General features: G+C 35.1%; 1 protein-coding gene across 1 annotated transcript; it reads right to left on the bottom strand.

Moving 5' to 3' along the window:
* Positions 1–2,329: 2,329 nt before the first annotated feature.
* LOC132293740 (adenylyl-sulfate kinase 3-like) lies at positions 2,330–10,199 on the bottom strand. The gene is made up of 7 exons (XM_059791340.1): positions 9,956–10,199; positions 6,671–6,815; positions 4,343–4,492; positions 3,502–3,620; positions 3,330–3,414; positions 2,651–2,697; positions 2,330–2,544 (listed from the first exon to the last, which is right to left on the bottom strand). The coding sequence occupies exons 2-7, from the start codon at positions 6,792–6,794 to the stop codon at positions 2,443–2,445; spliced, it is 627 nt and encodes a 208-aa protein (XP_059647323.1). The 5' UTR covers positions 6,795–6,815; positions 9,956–10,199; the 3' UTR covers positions 2,330–2,442.
* Between the last annotated feature and the right edge of the window lie 12,172 nt (positions 10,200–22,371).

Raw genomic sequence — 22,371 nt, 5'->3', positions numbered from 1 at the left:
TATATGTATATATTAATATATTAATGTCTATATAATGTACCTTCTGTTTTTAATATTCACTCTTTCTTGTTTTCTTTTTCTTTTGTTAATTGGTTTCTTAGTCTGTTAGGCTTTTGGTTGTTGAAATTCCAATTATGGACGCCAACTTGTTTGAGCCGAGCCTAATTAATACTTGTCCATGCATGTTTACTAAATATATGTGCAAAAGTTAATAGATTTAATTAAAACTGTAACAAGGAAGAAATTTGAATTAGATACGGAATAGTTTTTGAGACAATTGGTTATGGTTTGGGCGCACTCAAAGTAACAAAATAAGTATTTTTTATTAACGCATTAAAAAATGTCCAACTCTCGAATTAATCTCGATTATTTTATGTGAACCATATTAGTCCAAGAATTGGACTGCATATCACGATTTTCTAATGCATTTGATAAAAGAATGTAGTGACGTTTGTTTGACAGGAAAAAAAAAAAAAGGTAGTAGATTAGTTAAAAATTGGATCTAACTCCTACATATACATATTACATGAAACCCTCTCTGTTGAAGTGTGATGTAGCCAGCTGATAAAGAACTCTAATTGACAGTGATAGAATCAAGAAAGAAACAAATAACTGGTAGGTAACCGCAAAGCAAACTCAAATACTTTAGGACTTGTTTGAATCACATTTCTAGTAGCAAGTGGTACCACTTTTTCACTTTTCAAACTAAACTATTCTTAAAAACAGTAAACTCCAGCTTATAGTTCCTGAAAAAAAAAAAAAAAAAAAAAAAAAAAAAAAAAAAAAAATCCACATACTTGAATATTCCTCAGGTCTTTACTTACTAAAAAAACATTCCAACATATCTACAGTTCAAAACATTCCACGAGTTCTTGTCCTAATGCTATGTTTGGGAGCACTTGACGGTTTGGATTTGAAATTAGAAGGAATTTAGTTAAAACTTTGAACTAAATTTTCTTCCATCCCAAATCCACAGCATCAAATTGGTGCGCTCCCAAACACAACATAACAGTAAATTCTAGGAAAACACACAACTTGATCTCTGGTTTTCAATGTGTACTCGTGTACTACCACTTCGACCAAACATCTCAACATAGCAATTGACACAACTAATCTACAACAATTAAAAAACCTACCCAAACAACCCAAAATGTTCAGTGTGTCACACTAATAAACAAATCTGCAGGAAAACTAAAATTCACATTTACTTACCCGAAAACAAAAAACTAAAAATTCACACCACCAACATTATGCTAAAAAATGAAGACAGAGAGAAAGAAAAGAATACCATACAAAGTGATCAATGAGAGTGAGTCGCCGAGTTCATAATTGAAGACAGAGTTGAGGAGGAGATGAGGTAAGGCTTGGGAGAAGAGAGAGTCAAATTAAAACCCAATGATCTTCCCCAGTACCTCTTCCAAAGGTATACATACTACTATATAATTATATATTCACAAACCAGACTAGTCCAGCCAACAAAGCAAGCTTAGCACCTATGTTCAAGCTCCTCGATTAGGGCATCAAATGTGATTTCTAGACGACAAAGGCACGATTGTTAAATATCGATTTACTACCCCAAAATAACCAGGCAACCATAAGTAATGAAAGATGATCACCGAATGCGGCCTTGTAACAAGACTTACAGCATGGTCGCTAGGCTACTAGCACTATCGACTACCAAAAATGTCTATGATTTTTCCACTGTAATCATTAGTAATATTTAAGATTTTCAGTTTTTATTTATAGAACTAGCGTAATTAAGCATACCTTCTCATATTTAAGTTGGTTTCATAATATTCCCCATCCGGAGGAAAGATGCGTTCAAATTAACTGCTATATAAAACACATCAGACTACCATTTCTACGGTACATCTATAAGCCACTTCAAATATATGAATTTAAGAAAAAGTTTGTTACAACAGTAGAATTTTTAATGACTTCGAGGTGCAAATGCTGTTTAAAAATCATAAAGGAATACAGAAAATTCAAGAATTATAATTATTAACACATTACTCGCAAAAATAAAAAAAAATAATAATAAAAAAGAGGAGGAAAAAAATGCACATTCAAAAAAAATTAAAAATATTTCCACATCCCAAATCCTCCCTTTGTACGAGTGCCCACATATGTGAGAGTGAGGACTGATGAATAAAAAGATGAATTAATTAAAGGGATCACACAGGTTTAACACCATGGTTCCCGCGGGTAGGCTGTGTGAATCAGAAAAAATCAAAATATATTTAACCAAAGCATGTTTCCACTATCAAACAATTCAGATGAGGAATTAATAATGCCCCCATGGTCAAACCCCCCCCCCCCCCCCCCCCCCCATCCTATCTCCAAATATGAGAAGAGTATTTGATATAACATGTTTAAAAAATGAGCTTCTAATATGAGAAATCAGAATGAAGAAAGTTCAAAGGAACTCAAAGGGTTGGTCAATCACTCAGCTTGAAGATATCCTTTCTCCTCCAAGTAAGTTACTACTTGCCCCGTCATTTCATGCGGTGTAGGGCAAACCCCATCCTTCTGTCGTATTTCAATCTACAAAATGGGAAAGGATTCTTAGTTGTAAACATAAAGAAACATGACAGTATTGGAGAGACAGTGATGAATTTCGTGATGCCTTTGCATCATTAGATGTACACACCTCACAGTTTAAAGGTGCTTCGTAAGGATCATCTATCCCAGTAAAACCTGCAATGTCATTAGATTATTTGAAACTCAGATTACGGTTTAAGTATTACATCCCAATCACCAAGAAAGGGAAAACTTTAATACACCAAATGTGAAATAAACCCAATCAATCAGGAGAAACTGTTCCCAACTTTGTAAAAAGGAATCAACAAGAGCATCTATAACAAGAAGCAACCCTTTTCCAAGTAAAAGAACCTACTACATGTACCAGCAGATGCCATGTAGTACTTGTGTAATTAATTCTGTAGTGAAAAATCACATCAGCCAATGGCAGTAGGTGGTACTTTAAGAACAAATACGCATTATTACTAATGAGACTTGAAACTTGAGGTCTTGAAAAAGGTAATAAAAAGGAAAGGGATAAGGAACAAAAAAAAATTAATGCTACATGTTCTCAGTGTGACAAATTTTACCAGTTGTTAACTTTTTAATGTTTTTCAGCTGAAGGCTCCATAAATAGTTGAAGATAAAATCTGTCAATATGATGTACCTACGTAGTTTTTTCATTTGAACATTTTCTACTTTCATTGGTGTAAGTCTTCATGTATAACTTGTAAAATATTTTTGTGTAACATACAATCAACCCATGGTAGTAGCCCAAGGCTGCACAAGAGATATAATAACAGTCACACCTTTAATCTTTCCAGCACGTGCAAGCTTGTAAAGCCCTTTTGGGTCCCTTCCTTCACATACTTCTAGAGGCATGTTCATAAAAACCTGTGAAGATACTTATTAAGTCAGCTTCCCATCTTCAAGAAAAATTTCAACCTGGTAATGGAAAGAATTTATCAGATGGAGCCTTGCCTCAATAAATTCCGTATCTGTCAACATTGCACGGCAGGCATCACGGTCCTTTCTATAAGGAGATATCAGACTGGCAACACAGATTAAGCCAGCATCTGCGAAGAGCTTTGCAACTTCCCCTAAATTAAATGAGAAATAAACTTAGGAGTCAGAAATGACAAGTAAAATTATTCAGACAAAGACCACAAAATAAATATCTAATGTTTTACAAAAGTTAAAGATAAATGCATGCTACCCTTCATTATGGTGGTCGACATTCTACCCTAGTTGTTTTCATTGCTCTCATTATGTATGAACAATGACATGCACCTCGAACAAGCACAAGTTTAGAATTTGATACATGTGTCCAATTTTATTATTGACATGCTTCTGCCTTGCTTAAGAAAGTTGTAGAGTACCCCAACCCAAAAAAGAACACCTTTTATTCAGTTTGCCCCAAATTGGGCAGCTCCCAGATCTTTGGAAACCTCTAGGATAAATTCAACATACTACCCAAACACCGGTAAAAGGTGTATAAGCTAATGAGACATTCAGAATAGTAGCATTTGAATCTGTATCTGCTAATGACTGAAACAGATCCTACTAACTTCTGACTTTTCCAACACACATTGATATGTAGCAATAGACTGTTCAACCAATGAAAGTGACTACATAAGCATATCCCATATTTAATTGAGTGCATGTCATTTCAATAATGTGTTGGAGATGAAGCAACCAATGGATGGTTGAACTATATGAAAACGCAGCTTTCAGACAAACCTAACTTAGGTTCAGGAGTATTGAAGTTTTGGAGGAAAATCTTCAATAAGGAGTATGGTTCTTTCAGAATAAACATACTTACCAACCCTGCGTATATTTTCAGTTCGATCTTCAGGTGCAAAACCAAGATTCTTATTTAATCCATGCCTAAGGTTGTCTCCGTCAAGAATGTAGGAAAGTTTTCCCCTGGAGTGCAATTCTCTGCCAAGGGAGCATGCAAGTGTGCTTTTCCCTGTATAATATGGACAAAAAGTTATACAAGAGATGGCATAAACACAAATTATACAGCACGTTGGTAGTTACTAAAACTGTTTAACACTTTAAATAGTTCACTACAATTCCTCACCCACAATTGGACATCAGCAATATAGATGTATTGGTAATCGCTAGTACAAACAACTTGCAATTTTTCTCATATTCCATTGTTGCAAACTGATTTACAGAATTGAAGGTTCCAGATAGCCTGCTGGAAGTATCTATGTGATGCCACCAAAGAGTTCAGATTGGAAATTCACCTTCTTCAATTGGGAGAGGAAAAGGTGATTTAAATATGTATTCTATACATATACATATATATTTGTGTGTGTGTGTTTGGGGGGGGAATAAATCAAGCTACACATATGGAGGTAATGAAAATGAAACAAGGAAAAAGCATAAAAAATATTCAGTCACCAGACATGATAAATCATCAAAATTGACTTCAAACATTATAAACTTGTTTACTGACATCAGAGAGTGCATTGCATTTATTAAAATCCTTTAGTTACTTCATGATCCAATCTGTTTCTCCTAAAGCTATCTCGTCAAGCACACCAGTGACTAAGAAGAGGAGACACTGATAACTCACTGAATTCATGATATCCACAATCCATAGAGTCAAGAATAATAAATTTGGTCCAAATCCAAACACTCCATTACGAAAAAACAGGGGAAGGAAAAAGGGATTCATCTGTTACTGTCTATGGCCCACACCATACACTCCTATAATAGATTCACGGTATTAAGGTAGTGGGCTTTGACTTTGAGCTGTAACTTGTTTGGTGCCTATTCTGTTCCACGTGAGCTAATCATTTCATCAGTTGATTTGTTTATCAACTAAATTTTTTCATAATCACACAATCAGAAGCTTGGCCCTTCGACTTCCATATATAAAGGTAAACATCCTATATTGAAAAAAAAAAAAAACACTTGGAAATGAGGGTATCAGAAAATTAAGTTGGTACATGCTTGGAGATCATCTACAAAGCTATTTTTCTTTTCTAAAAGATAGACGGAAAGGTTTAGAAAGAAGAAAATTTACCTCAATTTTTATACATGAACTTAAAGAAAGTATACTCTCAAGGTCACTGTAACGAGAAAGGGAGAGCTTTAAAGAGGAATCTCAAGTTGCATCAGTTGACCTAATTAGGGACATGAATGACACAAAGTAACTAGCTGAGAACAACTGATAGAGTAATCACCGCATTTCCAAACAGATTAGGCTTACACTGATTATCAAAATCAATTCCTTATCTTTTTGCACAAACTTATAAATGAACTTACCAGGGATTTTAAGGAGACATTCTACGGTTAATGTTAAAAAATAATGAAATAACAAAGAGAGGATTAAGAGTTAGACCCATGATGACATGCTTGGGAACTTTAGGTTTAAGGATATGCAGGAGTGAAAGAATAATATAGAATATATATGAATTGTAGTCTTGGTACAGCCATAAATTCAAGCTAGGTGGGACCATCAATGTCTAGCTAAGGTGATATTTTCTTCTCCTTGATTAAGAAATTATAATGATATAAATGAAGTGAGAGTTTGCTGAACTATTGTGTGATCTCAAAAGACCAGTCAAATTAACAAATTTCCAACTCAGCCATAAAAGCAGTTGTGATCTATCGTTTCGCAATTAACAAACATGCCTACAAAATGAAAAATCTAAAACAATGATACCTAGAAGGATGAATGGCAATATAAGATTTCATACATGAGAAATAAATAAAATTCGTAAGAAACTAGACTTGGAACAGATTGATAAAAAGATGAGGAGAAGTTGTAAGAGATCAATTGACAATGTTCACAAAGAGCAATCACAATTGTACAAAGGATAAGAGGAAGTGAAACCGAGTGTTAGTTAAGATAGTGAGGAAAAACATGATTTTACTATTTCTTAACAAAGGAATGGTTCCAGATAAAGTGGAATGGCAAAAGAAGACATTGTGCTAGCTGTTGGTGTGAGCTTCGGATATGAAGACGTACATATATAGTCAAGATGTCAGAATCATTAAAAATAAGACAAACTGCAGCAAAAAGAGAATTAATATATGCAAGAAATGGACTCTATTGACAAATGGCAAAAAAAATAAATAAATACAATAAAATAAAATAAAAGGAACTGATCAAGTTAATCTGAATATAAACCTGATCCACTCAGCCCCGTGATCCATACTACACATCCCTGTTGGTTAAGCAGCTTTTGCCTTTCAAGCTTCCCAACTGGAAATTCATTCCAGAAAATATTTGTTGAATTTCCCACAGTAGACATCAGAAATAATTCTCCTCTTCCCTGTTCACATAAAACTTACAAAATCAATGATAGCTATTAAATCAGAAGTAATGCTCTTAAATGTCTTTTCCATACACATGCACAAAAGATAGAGAAGAAGAAGAGAGGGGGGAAAAAATAACAGAAAAATAAACTTTAAAAGATATGAAGCAGTCCTCCAAATAGCAGTTTTATCAAATTAGGCAGGACCCCTACTAATTTGATATTTAAAACCATAACTATCAGGGCAATCTCATATGGTACAAACAGGACATTGACCTACCAAAATTTTCTTTCACCACCCAAAAAGATATAAAAGGAAAAGGAATGGGATTATATTCCAAAATTCAGTATTTAAAGTGAACCAAGAAATACAATAAGCAGATCTTTCTACCATGTCATTATTGACAAAACTAAAGGTGGACACTCTCACAACCAATAGAAAGTTCATCACATCATATTATGGAACCGACTATATATTTCTATCAGAATCTAAAGAATCTAGGTTTGGTACAAAGCGAGACCCACCACAATTCCCTTACTCATAGAGAATAGCAACACTAAAGCAAGTCTGGAGTCAATGAAAAGGTCTGGGGAAAAAAAAAAGAAAGAAAGAAAAGAAATAAACACATACACACACAGAGATCTTTCTTACTTAAAGATCTTGCAGCAAGATCACCTGATGTTATATCATCACCTAAGGTAATACACTCTCCTAATCAACCAACCAATGTGAATAGTTGCATCTTACTTGACCACAACACTTCAACTCGCTTTCCAAACAGGAAAGATTCTGAGCTTGGGTGTTGTAGAAAAAATCCAGCATATTTGTTATATCAAATTGTCCAATCTTTAACAAATAAATATATATGGCATAAGTAGGTAAATTGTTACTCCTTATCCCCATTCACATCAGCTGCATTCCAATAATGAGCCTTTTTCATATCATATCTTTTAAATTTCCCAGAAAAGTTATATCTTCTCAAATTACAACTTCCTGTTTTGCTTACAAAGTTACTTTTTGGAATCTCTAACATACCATTTGTGTCCTAGACAAATGCTGTATGAGTTAACCATCCGTCTTTGTTTATGAAAAGCAATTTCTTGAATTGTAAGAATTCAGAAACTACTCAACGCTAGTGGATATCAATATAAATGAAAAAGCTCTGCCAGTATATTTCACTCACTGTATGAGAATGGGTACTATGATTGGTGTTATTGGAAGAAGCCTAAGAAGCACGGACACGGATACGGGACACGGATACGACACGACACGGACACAGCGACACGGCAAATCCAAAAAAATTAGGACAGGGACACGGCAAATAGTATATATATATATATATATATATCAGCATTAATAATTTAAAAAAAAAACACTGATATGTTTAGGTTGGAATATATATATATATATCACTGATATGTTAGTATATATATATATCAGCATCTTTAGGACACGGACACGGCGAATTGTGGCATCTTTAGGTTAGTATATATATATATCACCATCTTTAGGGTAGTAAAAACAAAAAATAGAACATATCAGCATTAAAAATTAAAAAAAAAAAAAAAAAAAATTAACATATCAGCATTAAAAATTTAAAAAAAAAATCCAGAAAAGTGTGTCCGAGCCGTGTCCGAGCTGTCTGAGCCGTGTCCGAGCTGTCTGAGCCATGTCTGTGCCGTGTCCAAGCCGTGTCTGAGCCGTGTCCAAGCCGTGTCCGAAAATAAAAAAAAATAAAAAAATTCCAGACACGTTTTTTGGCGTGTCCGACACGTGTCGGGGCGTGTCCGACGCGTGTCCGTGTCCGACACGTGTCGGACACGGATTCTTCGTCCATTTTGGAGTGTCCGTGCTTCTTAGGAAGAAGCATAGTGGTTTTTACAGCAAAACATGTCTACTGGCTAACTTGAAACAGTTCATAGTAAAGCACAAACTACTTTTTAACTTTTTTTTATTTATAATGCTTTTGTAGTCTCAACACAACAAAAATTCTAAATCCAAATCTTTTGGCGTCGATCATGTAAATGTTTAATTGCTAATAAGCTCTATCTAGAACCTATCTAACAAAATCTTATGACATCATTTATAGCTACCTCCAGTTTCTAAATATTTAGCCATTTCCATTTCAAATCTTCATATTAGCTACACTTAATTTTTAAATGCCTTTGTAGAATTTTGTAAAATATTTAAAGTAAATTTAAATTTTTTCTAAAGATTTGATTGTGAGAATTAACTTCCTAGTAAAAATAAATAAAAAAAAGATCTCCATTCTGTTTACTTATTATTTAACTTTTCATTTTGGTAAGCACCACAATCCACACACACATCCTACCCGGAGTGAATCCTTGTACTTCCCACTTTTGAGGTGATAGAAGATACCACTCCACCTAGACAACTGGTACCCACCATTATAGAATATTTTCCTTTTTTAAAAAAAAAAAAAAAAAATTCTATCCATTCCGAAAAAGATCATTTTGCAGTAAAAAGCTCATGTTTTAGTAGGTTCTCTCTAATCATAAACCGATTTTGAGTCCATGAGATGGAAGCTATGACTTATTCATGCCACACTTTGAAAATTTTTACTTAAAGTTACAAGTGGAATTTGTTTTTATTACCTCTAAACAACAGGAATAAGAAGCACATCCCTATTTTCTTTCTATTCTTTTCCGAAAAAGGAAAAGAAAAGAAAATGTTCATATAATAGACGACATGGTGTTATAATTCATCTTCACAATGAGTCAAAATCACACAGTGATCATGTTGGTTAGATCCAATACAAAAGAAAATTTCCATCATTAAAAAAAATCTTGCCAAATTCACTGGCTGAGGCCAACATTCTTCTCTTAAAGATCAACATACTTGCAACAACTCTAACAAGCATATATGATTCTTACATAAAACCGAACCAAAATAAATACCCAACTTGTCGAACAATAAATGTATGTCCCGTGGTGACAATGCAGTAATTAAATACAAATTCAAGTACATATATAACAATGTTCAGAAAAACCCAAATCAGACATCCCAAATTAGACTTCCAATGGAGTTGCAAACAAACCAATGACATATAGAATCATAAAATGATCAATAAAAGGAAACTTTTAAACATTGCAATCAAACCAAACCAAACTAAACTGAAATGGGGGAGATCAAATACCTGGGGGAAGCCTTGGAATATTCCTGTCTAGAGAGAGAAAGTAGATAGAGAGAGGAGAGGGAGGGGTTTAAGAGACAGTGAGGGTGTTAAACGAAAATTTTGGGCTTTCCATTTCGGGTTTTGAATCTGGACGCATTTTATTCATTTCGCACTGCACAGTTCACATGGACGTCTTCCATTTCTTGGGTTTACTTTTCGCGTCTTCGCAATGATGTGGCGCACAAGGTTTGATTCCTAACGCAGCGTATAAATGTATGTGTGCGCGTCTGAGCGCAACCAAATGCCGTGAGAAAAGGGGAAAATAAAATGAGTTGTTTTGGTTGGCCGGATGTTTAGGGAGTGATTAATTTATTATTACTCTCAAAATAATTTTTGTTTTTATTGGCAAAAAAACAGTTTTTTTTTTTTTTTTTTAGAGAAATGAAAATACTCAAAATAGTATAAAAAAAATTTTGGTTAGATTTTTTGAATTTTTTTTTATAAACCTCAATTATAAAAATATATGTTTTGAGAATCGTGTTTGTTATAGTTATCTATAAATAGCTTTATATTTTTTGAATTTTTGAGAATTATTTTATGAGTGAAAAACTAAGTAAGTTCTTTAATAACGGCTATTTTAGGTATTTAATAATTTCTGGCATAGAGAGGACTTGAAAGAGTGAATTATGATATACTTGGGGGGCTGTTTCCTAATTCCTACTTCTACTAAGCAAAATTGTGATTTTAATTTTTTAGAGTTGAAACAGAAAGTTAAAAATTCATTTTTAGATATTTAAAAGGGAAAAAAAAAAACTGTGGATTGTGCTCAAATACTTGAGGTATGTTTAATTATTTATTAAGTCTCAAAATAAAAATCACTTTTAAAAAGTACATGAAGAAAGTTCCTCTTCGTAAGAGTTATGAACTTAAAAACAATATATATTTAATTACTAAATTGAAAGATATAGTAGTAATAAATAAGTCATATTACTTTTCCCATGTCTCTTCCCGTGAATACGCTCTCTTAACGGCAGTAATACCGTATTGAATTTGTGTGATCCATTAGTTTGTACACTTCATTAGGTGAAAGAATTTATGTTCCGACGTGGGAAAGAAAAAAATTTGGATGGAAAAGTGAGAAAAAATGGATGGTTGAGCTCATTCTTAAATAAGAGATCGTACTTTTTTTCTTTTATTTTTTTGGACAAGACAAAGTGATAAATAAGGATAATAAATTTTTTTAAGAATAAATTCAATCACCCTCTCTCATTTTCTTATTTATCACTTTCTTAATTTTATAATTATGAATTATTTGTGCGATTGAACCACATTAGCAATATGGATGACCTGCTTACCGACAAATCTTGTTATTTCGTTTTCTGGTTCAGCTGAATAAAAATGGAAGAGAATAAGTTCACAAGGTATTATGTTCATTATGAAATAAGGAAAAATAAAGTTTTAAATTATTTTTATTCCTGTAATATCTATAATATTGTAATTCATTACAGTAATTTAAAATAGTATTTAATTTAAAACTTTTATAATAGTCCACTTTTCTTCCCACTCTCTTCGGCTTATTTTTTAACTGGTGAAAATTTGTTTAAAATGAATGATGACGCATCACTTTTACTATCATTTCTTTCTTTTTTTATATTATTTTTACCGAACAAAGAAAGTTTATTCCTTTCTTATTTTCTTTTCATATCTCTATTTGAAAAACGCATCAGTGATAAGCCGGTGATTTTTCACAAAATAATTGACATGTATAATAGCCTCTTAATTAAACATGAGATTTCTAGTCTACAATCTTTTGATACTTGGCACGTGTTGCAATTTGGGATGGCAATGGGGCGGGGCGGGGATCTCATTCCCCATTCCCATCCCCGCTGAATTTTTCAATCCCCATCCCCACCCCATCCCCGCTTAAAATTTCACCACCATCCCCATACCCGCCTCCACCCCCGACCCCTTATCCCCGTCCCCGGCCCCGATTAATATATATTATTTTTTTTAAAAAAAATGTAACGACCCAACTAGATACCAAAATAATAATAAAAATACAAAATTTCGGCATGACCTCTGCAGAAAAAATCTCTCTACGACCTGTTAAAATACAAAAAAAAATGATGCAATGGCCTCATTGGGCCTTAAAGATAACATATCGTATCCTAACGCACAATACAGATATTATATCACATTTCTAAAATGACTACATACATACAAAAAATTTCCGTTCCTCCATCTCATCCAAACAAGGAACACAATTAAGTTACATTAAGTTACAGTCTGTAAAACATAGCTAGAATTTAAAAGTTCATAGCTTACAACATTGTACCAATTAAACTAAAGTTTTTCAAAATACTTAAGATTACATTTACAAAATATTAGAGTTCTAATACAAAAGATAATAAAATAAAATAGGTCTCCAAGCTTGTCTAAAATTGTGATGGATCGTCGTCCGCCACCTCTTTTCCGTGTTCTGAAAAATATTAAAAATAATGGGGTGAGTATAAACTCAGTAGGAAGTGTCTAAGACACTCTTCTTATATCCCCGTAAATCCATACAATGAATAGATAAAAATGAACGGGATCATGCCACAGGGAAACGCACATTCTCAACACAATAACAAGTATGTAACAAATATCAACCAATCACAAATTTACCACAATGTCATGAAGTGCAATGTTATACAAACGTCACTCCCCATTTTACGAAACATTTCCATTTCAACTTCCAAACCGTTAGTGTAATCTGACCCAAAGCACTTCCAAGGCGTCACGAATGGAGGGTTGACTAACTATCCACGACCATAAGGCACCTCCAAGGCGTCGCATCCGGCTTAATTAGCTCAACCATACTCCCTTCTAGACTACACTAACAACACGGACCGCTAGGTGCCTCCTAGGCTTCCGATTTTCTCAAATTCCTTTGAAAAAAAAATTTTATAGCAATTGATATCATGAAACAAACCAACACTAAGCATGCTTCTTTACAAGTTAAAAATCATCACTCTAATAAGCCCAATTAACACATAACACGCATTTATCACCATCAATGTAAATAACCCTAACAAACATAATCATAAAAAATTAAAATTAAGCATGCTTAAAGTCAAATTAGAGGGGAAAATTCACAAGAAATCCAAGAATTAGTGGATTAGAGCACCCCTACCTCAAATAAGAGAAAAGTCCCAAAATGGGTCTCAAATTCGAAATCCCTACAGAGCATTAAAGCTAAAATTGATGGTACCCATGCGTAGATCTTGCTGTGCTCTCCGACTTTACTTCATAAAATTCTACCAAATTCTAACTGGTGAAGGTGAGATCAAAGCTTGAAATTGCAAAAAAAAAAAAAAAAAAAAAAAAAAAAAGAAGAAGAAATGCTAAGAGAGACTGGACGCAGAGAGAGAGAGGAATAAATGGGTCTGTATAGTGACTCTTAAGTCATTTACATTGACTTAAAACTCATGCGGGCCCCACAGGTAAATAAATAAATATTTATTTAACTTTAATATTTATATATATATATGTGTGTGTGTGTGTGTGTGTGTGTGTGTGTGTGTTACATTCTCCCCAACTTTAAAAGATTTCGTTCCCGAAATCAAGCCATACCTGAGGAAGAAAACAATTCTGGATACTTTGTGTGATACCCCTCAATTCTAGAATCACGAGTGATCAAGTCCGGGCACAGATCCGAGAGATATCAGACAATCAATATGTAAACAAGCAAGAATAAAAAAAAAAAAAACTGAATTAAAAATAAAATAATAATGCGCTGAAAGAAATCTAAAATAAAAAAATCGTCAAACTTTAAATAATAAATTAATATCTTTTAAATCCTCAAAATCCGTACAACTCAGGAATCCAACTAGTGGACCCCTGTAATACCCCTAATTTTCAAAAGGATAGTCTTGGTATTTTTGTTTAATTGTTTTCTGTTCATTAATGGTTTGTGGTTCATTAATTGTTTTGAATTATGTTTTAATTGACTTTTTAATTATTTGATTTACTTGACTTATTTGTGTTATTTGAATTAATTAGTTGTATTTGATTTACTTGACTTATTTGTGTTATTTGAATTAATTAGTTGGTTTATTTGTTTTCTTTGGTTTAATTAATTATTTGAATTATTTACATTAATTGTGATAATTGTGATTATTTAAGTTAATTGTTTAGTTATGTGTTTAATTGTAATAGTGTTATATTTAATTCTTTATTGTAAATTTAAATTGGTAATTGTCTTGATTTAATAATTAGGGTTAAATTGGTAATTGTCTTGATTTAATAAGTAGGGTTTTACTTTTAATCAGTTTGTAAGCCGTCGTAGGTGTCTCAGTATGTTGGATGGGCCGGTTAGGATTTCGGTTGGGGCTTGAATTAATTTAGGGTTTAGTAAAATCCTATAAATATATGTTAGATGTTTGGTTAGGGTTTGAGAAACATAACAAAACCAAGTATACGACTGTGGAGACAAAGGAAGAACAGAGAGTGTTCACGTTGGTTTTCGTCGGAACTTTAGAGACGGCGTAGAGATTTTTGGATAAAGATCTCAAAGTCAAGTTCTAACCTTACTCTCTCCCTTATACTCGTGTTCTTTGCATACTCAATAGTTCCAGGATGAATTACATGTTTAAAAATAAAAAACGTTATCTGTTTCATGTTTAGAGTTTAACTGAAACTGAATTTGTTTTAAAATCGTTAAACTGGTTAACTTTGAACTTTCTTGTTTAATTCTTGGTTTAATCCATATTAGTAGCATAATAAGGACTGAATTAAGGGTTGGAATCTTCTGGGATTAAGTTAAACTCTCTGAAAACCTATACTGTGAAGTGTCGGAGGCGTAAACGACGACTGGAGAGGAGAACACGAAGAAGAGGAGGGAGAGAGCCAGCTCCTATTGGGTTGGAGCCGGCTCTCCTTGGATTGGAGGCGGCTCCAATGGTCTAGGAGCCGGCTCCAAGGCCATTGGAGGCGGCTCCAATATTCTGGAGCCGGCTCCAGGTTGTTTGTTCGTGGGTTTTTGGTTCTGTTGTTTGTTTTTCCACTTTTCAGTGATTAGGCTTCCTAGTGATTGTTTTAATATGTTTTAGTAGAGAATGAATACTGTAATGGATGGTTTAGGAGTGGTCTAGAGTAAACATAAATATTCAAAGATCAGATTAACATAGAATTGGACACAAAGCATTAATCATTAGGATTACATGGAGTTAATTACGAATGTCTTGTAGACTTGTGTGGATTTGGAGTTTCTAACTTCTAGATTATAATGTAAAATTTCTTGTGAGAGTTTGTGCACTGCTAATTGCAAATTCTTAGAATATACATACATACAAGGAATCTGTATTTTTGCTAAAGATTAATTGATTATTAAACTTAACATTTAATTCGTCAATTTTGTTGAGTAGGAGCTTAACAGTATGATAAATTGTCTAGATTTATTATGCATGCCATGGAAATAAATATTATAACATTTGTTTAAGCTCTGTTAATTATGGATACCGGGAATAAACTTATATTTACAGACACAGTCCTGTGGGTGATCAGGTAACGGTTTATTGTTGGATTAATTAAGCATGTTTTTCTAGTATACTTTAATGTGCTTAGTTTGGAACTGTGGGTTTTGACACTGATACTGTTAGTACTTAATCAGTGGTTGGATTTATTAAAGCATGATGGTTAATCTATTCTAACATGGTTAGGTTGGAATTGTTGGTTTTGGCATTTATAAATTATTTAAATGCGTGGAATAGAGTAATTAATATTGATATTTATGTTTCCAATGTTAATCAATTTGTTGGGACTATTCAAGAGCGGTTGTTAATACATTCTGATATGCTTGATATGGACTCGTTGATATTGTTATGTACTTGTATATGCTTTATCAACTATTGGACGGATTGGATTGTATGTACCGGTATGGGACGGTGACATACTAGGTTTGGATTAGCTCAAATTGCTAAGTCCTACCTATTTTGGAGTAAGGGCACGGGTTATAAAATACAATCCTCTTTATATATATAAGTCGGTACGGTTGAATACGCCGAGTGACTTACTGGATTTCTTGTGGATGGTTAGAAACGGAGTTTAGATATATTTTTATGTTACCGTGTCATGAGCTTGAGTCTCAGTGTCGACGGTTAGGGTGCGTATATGCAGTTGGATGTGTAGCTGATTGTGAAGGTTGAGGTATACCCTGTTTAGGTTTAGGTACTCATGCCCACTCAGGTGCGTATTGTGTGATGCCTTCTATCCAGGTTGAGACCCCCTTCATGGCCTAGCGAGAGTCCAGTAGTGTGGATATATTTATGTACGGATTATTAGTTATTGTTGAACTATTTAGTATGTACATGCGTATCGAGTCTCTGCTTGGATTGTAGTAGGATAGAACTTGTTCGTGGGCCTGACCCACTCCTATTTTTCAGGTGTACGTCAGTTCCAAGCTTAAGCTTGTTCGTGCTGAGCAGAGACGATCTTCCATTTTACCGACGATGTAGGGTTTCTTTCCAGATCTTGGATTTGGATTTTATCTTTCATTTTACTTTCATTCAGTGTGAGATTTTTATTAGGGGTCCACTAGAGATGGATTCCCGAGTTGTTCAAATTATGGATATTTGGTTTATCAAATTTAAGTATTTAATTATTTAAGGATTATCTTTTAGTTCTCTTTTCAGCTTTAAACTTTCATTTCTTAATTCATTTTGTATTCCGTGTTCGTTATAAAATATTAATTGTTTGATATTCCCTCGGGTTTGGGCCTGGGCCTGATCAACCCTTATCTCGGATCCGAGGGGTATCACAACCCCTAATAATCCCAAATGATAAAACTTTACAGAATTAAAATCTAAAACTAAAATCAGAAAGAAAATCCTATTTAGTTGGAAGAGTGAATGACTGTAGCTGCATCACCACAAATAAGCTCTAAGTATGGTACTGTTGAACACCTGAAAAATAAGGGTAGGTGAGGCCCACATGCAAGTTCCATACTACTACAATCCATACATAAACCCGATACGTAGATACATCCTAGATAGCTCAACAATAGCTAAAGTAGTCCATATAGATATAAGTACACACTATAAGACGTTCACCAGCCCACATAATCCGTCTCAACCCAAGTAGAACAAGCAGGGAAACATCATCAGGCCTGGTTATCAATCCTAGGCGATATACGCACCCTAACCGTGATCAGGAGACTCAAGCTCGTATCACGATACCACAAGTATATATATAAATTACTTCTTAATACAGAAAGATAAAGCAACCATCCGTTATGTTGTTCGACTATTTTAGTTGACAAGACATGCATCCATATAGGAGTTAACTATTTTAGTTAATCCATTCCTTATGTATGAAGGGGTAGGACTTAGCTTTTTGATCTAACCCATCCCTGATATGTCACTGTCCCATACCGGTACATATAATGCAAATGACCCACAAATGATGCACATTCATTAGAACATCAAATACATCCAGAGTCCAACATAACAGCAATCAGATATAAGCAAGATTCTATTATGCATACAGTACATGATTAAAATCACGAAACATTCGTTCAAATTGCTACAGTAATGATAAACAATTTAAACCATCCATTCCCCATATAATTGACAGAACAGGAAATATATTAGTTCAGCAATTAACATCCATAACATGATATAATGATTTTCAGAATTTTAAACTGACCACATTATATTAGAAATCCCAAACCATACTCTCATACTAGTTTATTTAAATCACTAAAATAAAGACTAGTAATGAAATCCTCCGCAATCCTCGACGACATGTAAATTAGTAGTTAATCCCACGACGTCCCTTTAATCCTCATTGCATAAATCCCACTCCTGACATAATGACACTCAGAAGTCTAGGCAGAGTACACTATATGAATTCCTAATAGTAGTTTCATACTAATCCATTTAAATTGGTTAAAACACAACCAGCGAGTAAAACTTCCTCAACTCCTGATAACGTGTAACTTAATATCTAAAACACATGATGTATATAACCATATCCTAAACCAATCTATCTGGCCCTCATTAAATTATATATATCATTTATATAACATCCCAGAAATAATTTAACACCAGTCCGTTTAAGTTGCTAAAACAAACTAGCGATTTACACCTTCCTCCTTCCTTCCTTGACAAAATGCCTATTATTTGTTTATGTTTCATGACGCCCCTTAGGATTAGCACCCTAGCATAAACCAACTATTCTAAGGCTTTAACAAGTTAATTTTAAACATTTAAAACCCCACAACATTTTCCAAAAATTCCATTTAAGCCCCTGGACTCAGAAAATTACCCAAAAATAATTTCTGGGCAATTACAAAAAGTAGAGACGGCTCCAACTTTAAGTTGAGCCGGTTCCACCCACATTGGAGCCACCTCAACACCTTGTGGAGCCGGCTCCACTTCAATGGAGCCGCCTCCATTGAAGGGTGGAGCTGCCTCCACACACCCAACCTCCGTTTTTCCTTCTCCGCTTCCTTTGTTTGCCTTCTACGCTTCCAGTAAAGTTTCAGTCCTTTGTCCCACTTTTGTTAAAGATTTTTAAGGTTCAATTTAAGTCCTAACAATCCTAGAAACATCTCCAATTCCAGTATGAATTACTTAACAAAAGCTTAAACCATGATCGTAACAGTTTATGCTTCCTTCGTTTGTCAACTTCGCTTCCGGTGAAGTTCTATGTTTCTGTCCCAATTGTTTTTAAACTTTTTAGGGTCCAATTGACATCCAAATAGTTCTACAAAATCTTCCCATCCCAATATGAATTAATTTACGGAAGTATAAAAACATACTTAACACAGTTTATGCAAGAAACCGATTCCAGTTATTAATTGTAAAACAAACTACAATCCGATAAAATATGCATCAACCATCAGTTTTAAAAGTTGAATTTAGTTCCTGGAGACTATAAAGGATGCACAGAACACAAGTTTATAAGAAGGAGATAGAACGAAACTTGCCTTCGGTTTCAGCTTTGAAACCTAAACCACCGTCTCTGTATTTTCTGACAGACTCCCGACTGCTGTTCAACACCTCCGTTGCTTTTGGTTCCATCCAGAAACAATCCCTTTTCTTCCTCCTTGAGCCTCTCTACGTTTATCTCAAAACCAACCCTGCTTTCTTCTCCGGACCCTTTCTGTTTTTCCTCTCAAGACACTATTACGTGAATAGGGTTTTCTAACCCTAGCAGACGTATACAAGAATATCTATATAGGCGTCCCAACCGTAAGTCAGATCATAACCGTATATTTATAAGCTTTAATTAAAACCTAATTTAAGTCGGCGACTGCATGAAAATAAAATCCTAAACCTAAACTATAAATACAACACACATAAATTATATAAGCTACCAAAAATACACGTCAATTAAGTCACTACTAATCAAATAATTAAATTAACCAATAATTAAATTAAAAACAATTACAATTATTTTAAACAAACACCATTACCAATTAAGCAAATAAAACCATTAAACACGTAGCCAGATATATCCAAATAAATAAATAAATTTCAGTTATATCCTTTTGAGAATTAGGGGTATTACACTTTGAGCTAACCTCCTATTTAAGCTCCCAAGTAGCCTCCTCAACTCCGTGATACATCCAAAGAACCTTTACCAATGGTATCGTCTTTTTCCTCAACACCTTCTGCTGTGTGTAAAGGATTTGAACTGGTCCTTCCTTGTAGGAAACATCCTCATCAATGTCAACCTCAACCGAACTCAAAACGTGAGATGGATCCGATTCGTACTTTCGTAGCATCGATATATAAAAGACATTATGAACCCTGTCCATCTGTGGTGGCAATGCTAATCTGTAGGCAACCTCTCCTACATGGTCCAAGATCTCAAAAGGTCCAATGAATCGTGGCGACAACTTGCCACTCTTCCCGAACCTCATTAATCCCTTCCGTGGAGAAACTCGAAGAAAAACGTGGCCTCCCACCTCAAAGGATAGCGATCGTTTCCGCCTATCTGCTTAACTCTTCTGTCAACTATGAGCTGTAAGCAATCTCTGCCTGATCAGTTTAATCTTCTCGGTAGTCTCGAGTACAATATCGGGTTCTAAGGCGGCTGTCTCACCCACCTTAGTTCAACAGACAGGAGACCTACAAGGTCTACTATACAACGCCTCAAATTGAGCCATCTGAATACTCGCCTGATAATTGTTGTTGCAAGTAAACTCAATAAGTGGAAGGTGATCCTCCCAACTACCACCTAAGTCAAGTACACAGGCCCGAAGCATATCTTTCAAGATCTGGATGGTACGCTCCGACTGGCTATCCTTCTGCGAATGGAATGCTGTACTAAGGTGCAACGATGAACCAAACGCTGCTTAAAGTCCTTTCCAGAACTTCAAAGTGAACTTGGCATCCCTATCTGAAACAATAGCCACTGGAACTTCATGCAATCTTATAATCTCTTTCACATAAAGTATACCAAGTGCCTCTGCATCATCTGTTGCCCTAATAGGTAAGAAGTGAGCTGTCTTGGTCAATTTAAAAATAATGACCCATACGGTTTCATTTCCCCTCCGTGACCTAGGAAGACCTGTCACAAAATCCATGCCTCCCATTTCCACTGCGCTACCGGCAATAGCTGTAATAAACCAGCTGGTCTCTAGTGCTCCGCCTTCATCTGCTGACAAGTAAGGAACTTAGACATAAATTGTGCAACGTCATTCTTCATTCCATTCCACCAATACTGACGTCTCATATTGTGATACATTTTGATACCACCTAGATGAACTGTAAATCGGGAAGTGTGAAACTCCCGTAAGATGTCCTCACGACAAACTGTGGGAACAACTAACAAACCCCTGAACCGTAGACCTCCATCTGCATGTAAGGTCCGATCCTTCACAGTCTCGCCATTGGAGATCAAGGTATAAATGGTATCCAAATCCGAATCTTGTCTCTATGACTCAATCACCCGTCTAACAAGAGTGGGTTGAGCCACGAGACTTAACAAGAATGCTAGCTCACTGTCATCATCATCATCATCATCAAAGCAATACAATCCCATTTCAGCTAAATCTTCAAGCATCTTCCACTTCCGAATGGCTAACCCGGCCAAAGTCCCACGAGATTTCCGGCTTAAAGCATTAGCTACCACATTTGCCTTACCCGAATGATACTATAAATTAAAGTTGTAGTCTTCTAATAACTCAACCCATCGCCTCTGTTTGTTGTTCAAGTCCTTTTGGGAGAAAATGTACTTGAGACTCTTGTGGTCCAAGAACACCTCAAATCTCTCACCATACAAATAGTGTCTCCAACACTTCAAAGCAAACATGACTGCCACCAACTCCAAGTCATGAGTAGGGTAGTTAAGGTCGTGAGTCTTCAACTGTCGAGACCCATAAGCCACTACTCTATCATCCTGCATCAGTATACAACCCAAACCATCACGTGAGGTGTCACAATAGATCACATAACCCAAGCCACGCTCGGGTATCACCAACACTGGAGCCGTAGTCAACCTTGTTTTCAACTCATGAAAGGATGACTCACATGCCTCATTCCATGCAAACTTGATCCCTTTCCGGGTCAATCTAGTCATAGGAGCTGCCAAACGGGAAAAATCCTTCACAAATTTTCGATAATAACCCGCTAGACCAAGAAAACTATGAATCTCAAAGACATTCTTAGGTTGCTCCTAATTGAGAACTGCCTCTATCTTTGAAGGATCAACTGAAACCCCATATTCCGAGACAACATGTCCCAAAAATTTCACCTCTTGTAACCAAAACTCATACTTTTCATACTTGGCGTACAAACGGTGCTCCCGTAGAATCTGCAACATTATACTCAAATGGATCTCGTGCTCCTCCCGAGTCCGTGAATACACAAGAATGTCATCCACGAAAACTACCACAAACTGATCCAAGTAATCGTGGAAAACACGGTTCATTAGATCCATGAATGCCACTGGTGCGTTAGTCAGACCAAAGGGCATGACAAGAAACTCATAGTGTCCATACCGTGTACGGAAAGCGGCATTTGGAATATCCTCTTCTCTAACCTGTAACTAATAATAACCTGACCTCAAGTCAATCTTCGAAAAACAACTGGCTCCTCTCAACTGATCAAATAAATCTTCTATCATTGGCAATGATACTTGTTCTTGATGGTGGTATGATTCAACTTTCGGTAATCAATACACAACCTTAAAGAACCATCCTTTTTCTTAGCGAACAAGACCGGTGCACCCTACGGTAACACACTCTCTCGGATGAAGCCTTTCACTCTCAAATCATCAAGTTGCTTCTTCACTTCTTCTAATTCAATTGGTGCCATACGATACGGTGCCATAAAGATTGGTGCGATACCAGGTATCAAATCAATAGCAAATTCCACCTCTCTATGTGGAGACAACTCTATCAAATCATTCGGAAACACATCCAAGAAATCATGTACAACTTCTGGATA

This window comes from Cornus florida, unplaced genomic scaffold, assembly GCF_030987335.1.
Source record: "Cornus florida cultivar Cherokee Brave unplaced genomic scaffold, ASM3098733v1 CherokeeBrave_3.0.0_Hap2_Chr02, whole genome shotgun sequence".
Lineage (NCBI taxonomy): Eukaryota > Viridiplantae > Streptophyta > Magnoliopsida > Cornales > Cornaceae > Cornus > Cornus florida.
Note: the sequence above shows the minus strand (reverse complement) of the source record. Positions and strands in the feature narration are given on the sequence as shown.

Excerpts from the sequence above, each read along its gene's own strand:
- LOC132293740 (XM_059791340.1), bottom strand. The coding sequence starts at position 6,794 with ATGTCTACTGTGGGAAATTCAACAAATATTTTCTGGAATGAATTTCCA. Across the intron at positions 4,493-6,670 it reads CACGGGGCTGAGTGGATCAG|GGAAAAGCACACTTGCATGC; the intron begins GTTTATATTCAG and ends CATATTATACAG. Across the intron at positions 3,415-3,501 it reads CAGATACGGAATTTATTGAG|GTTTTTATGAACATGCCTCT; the intron begins GCAAGGCTCCAT and ends GTATCTTCACAG.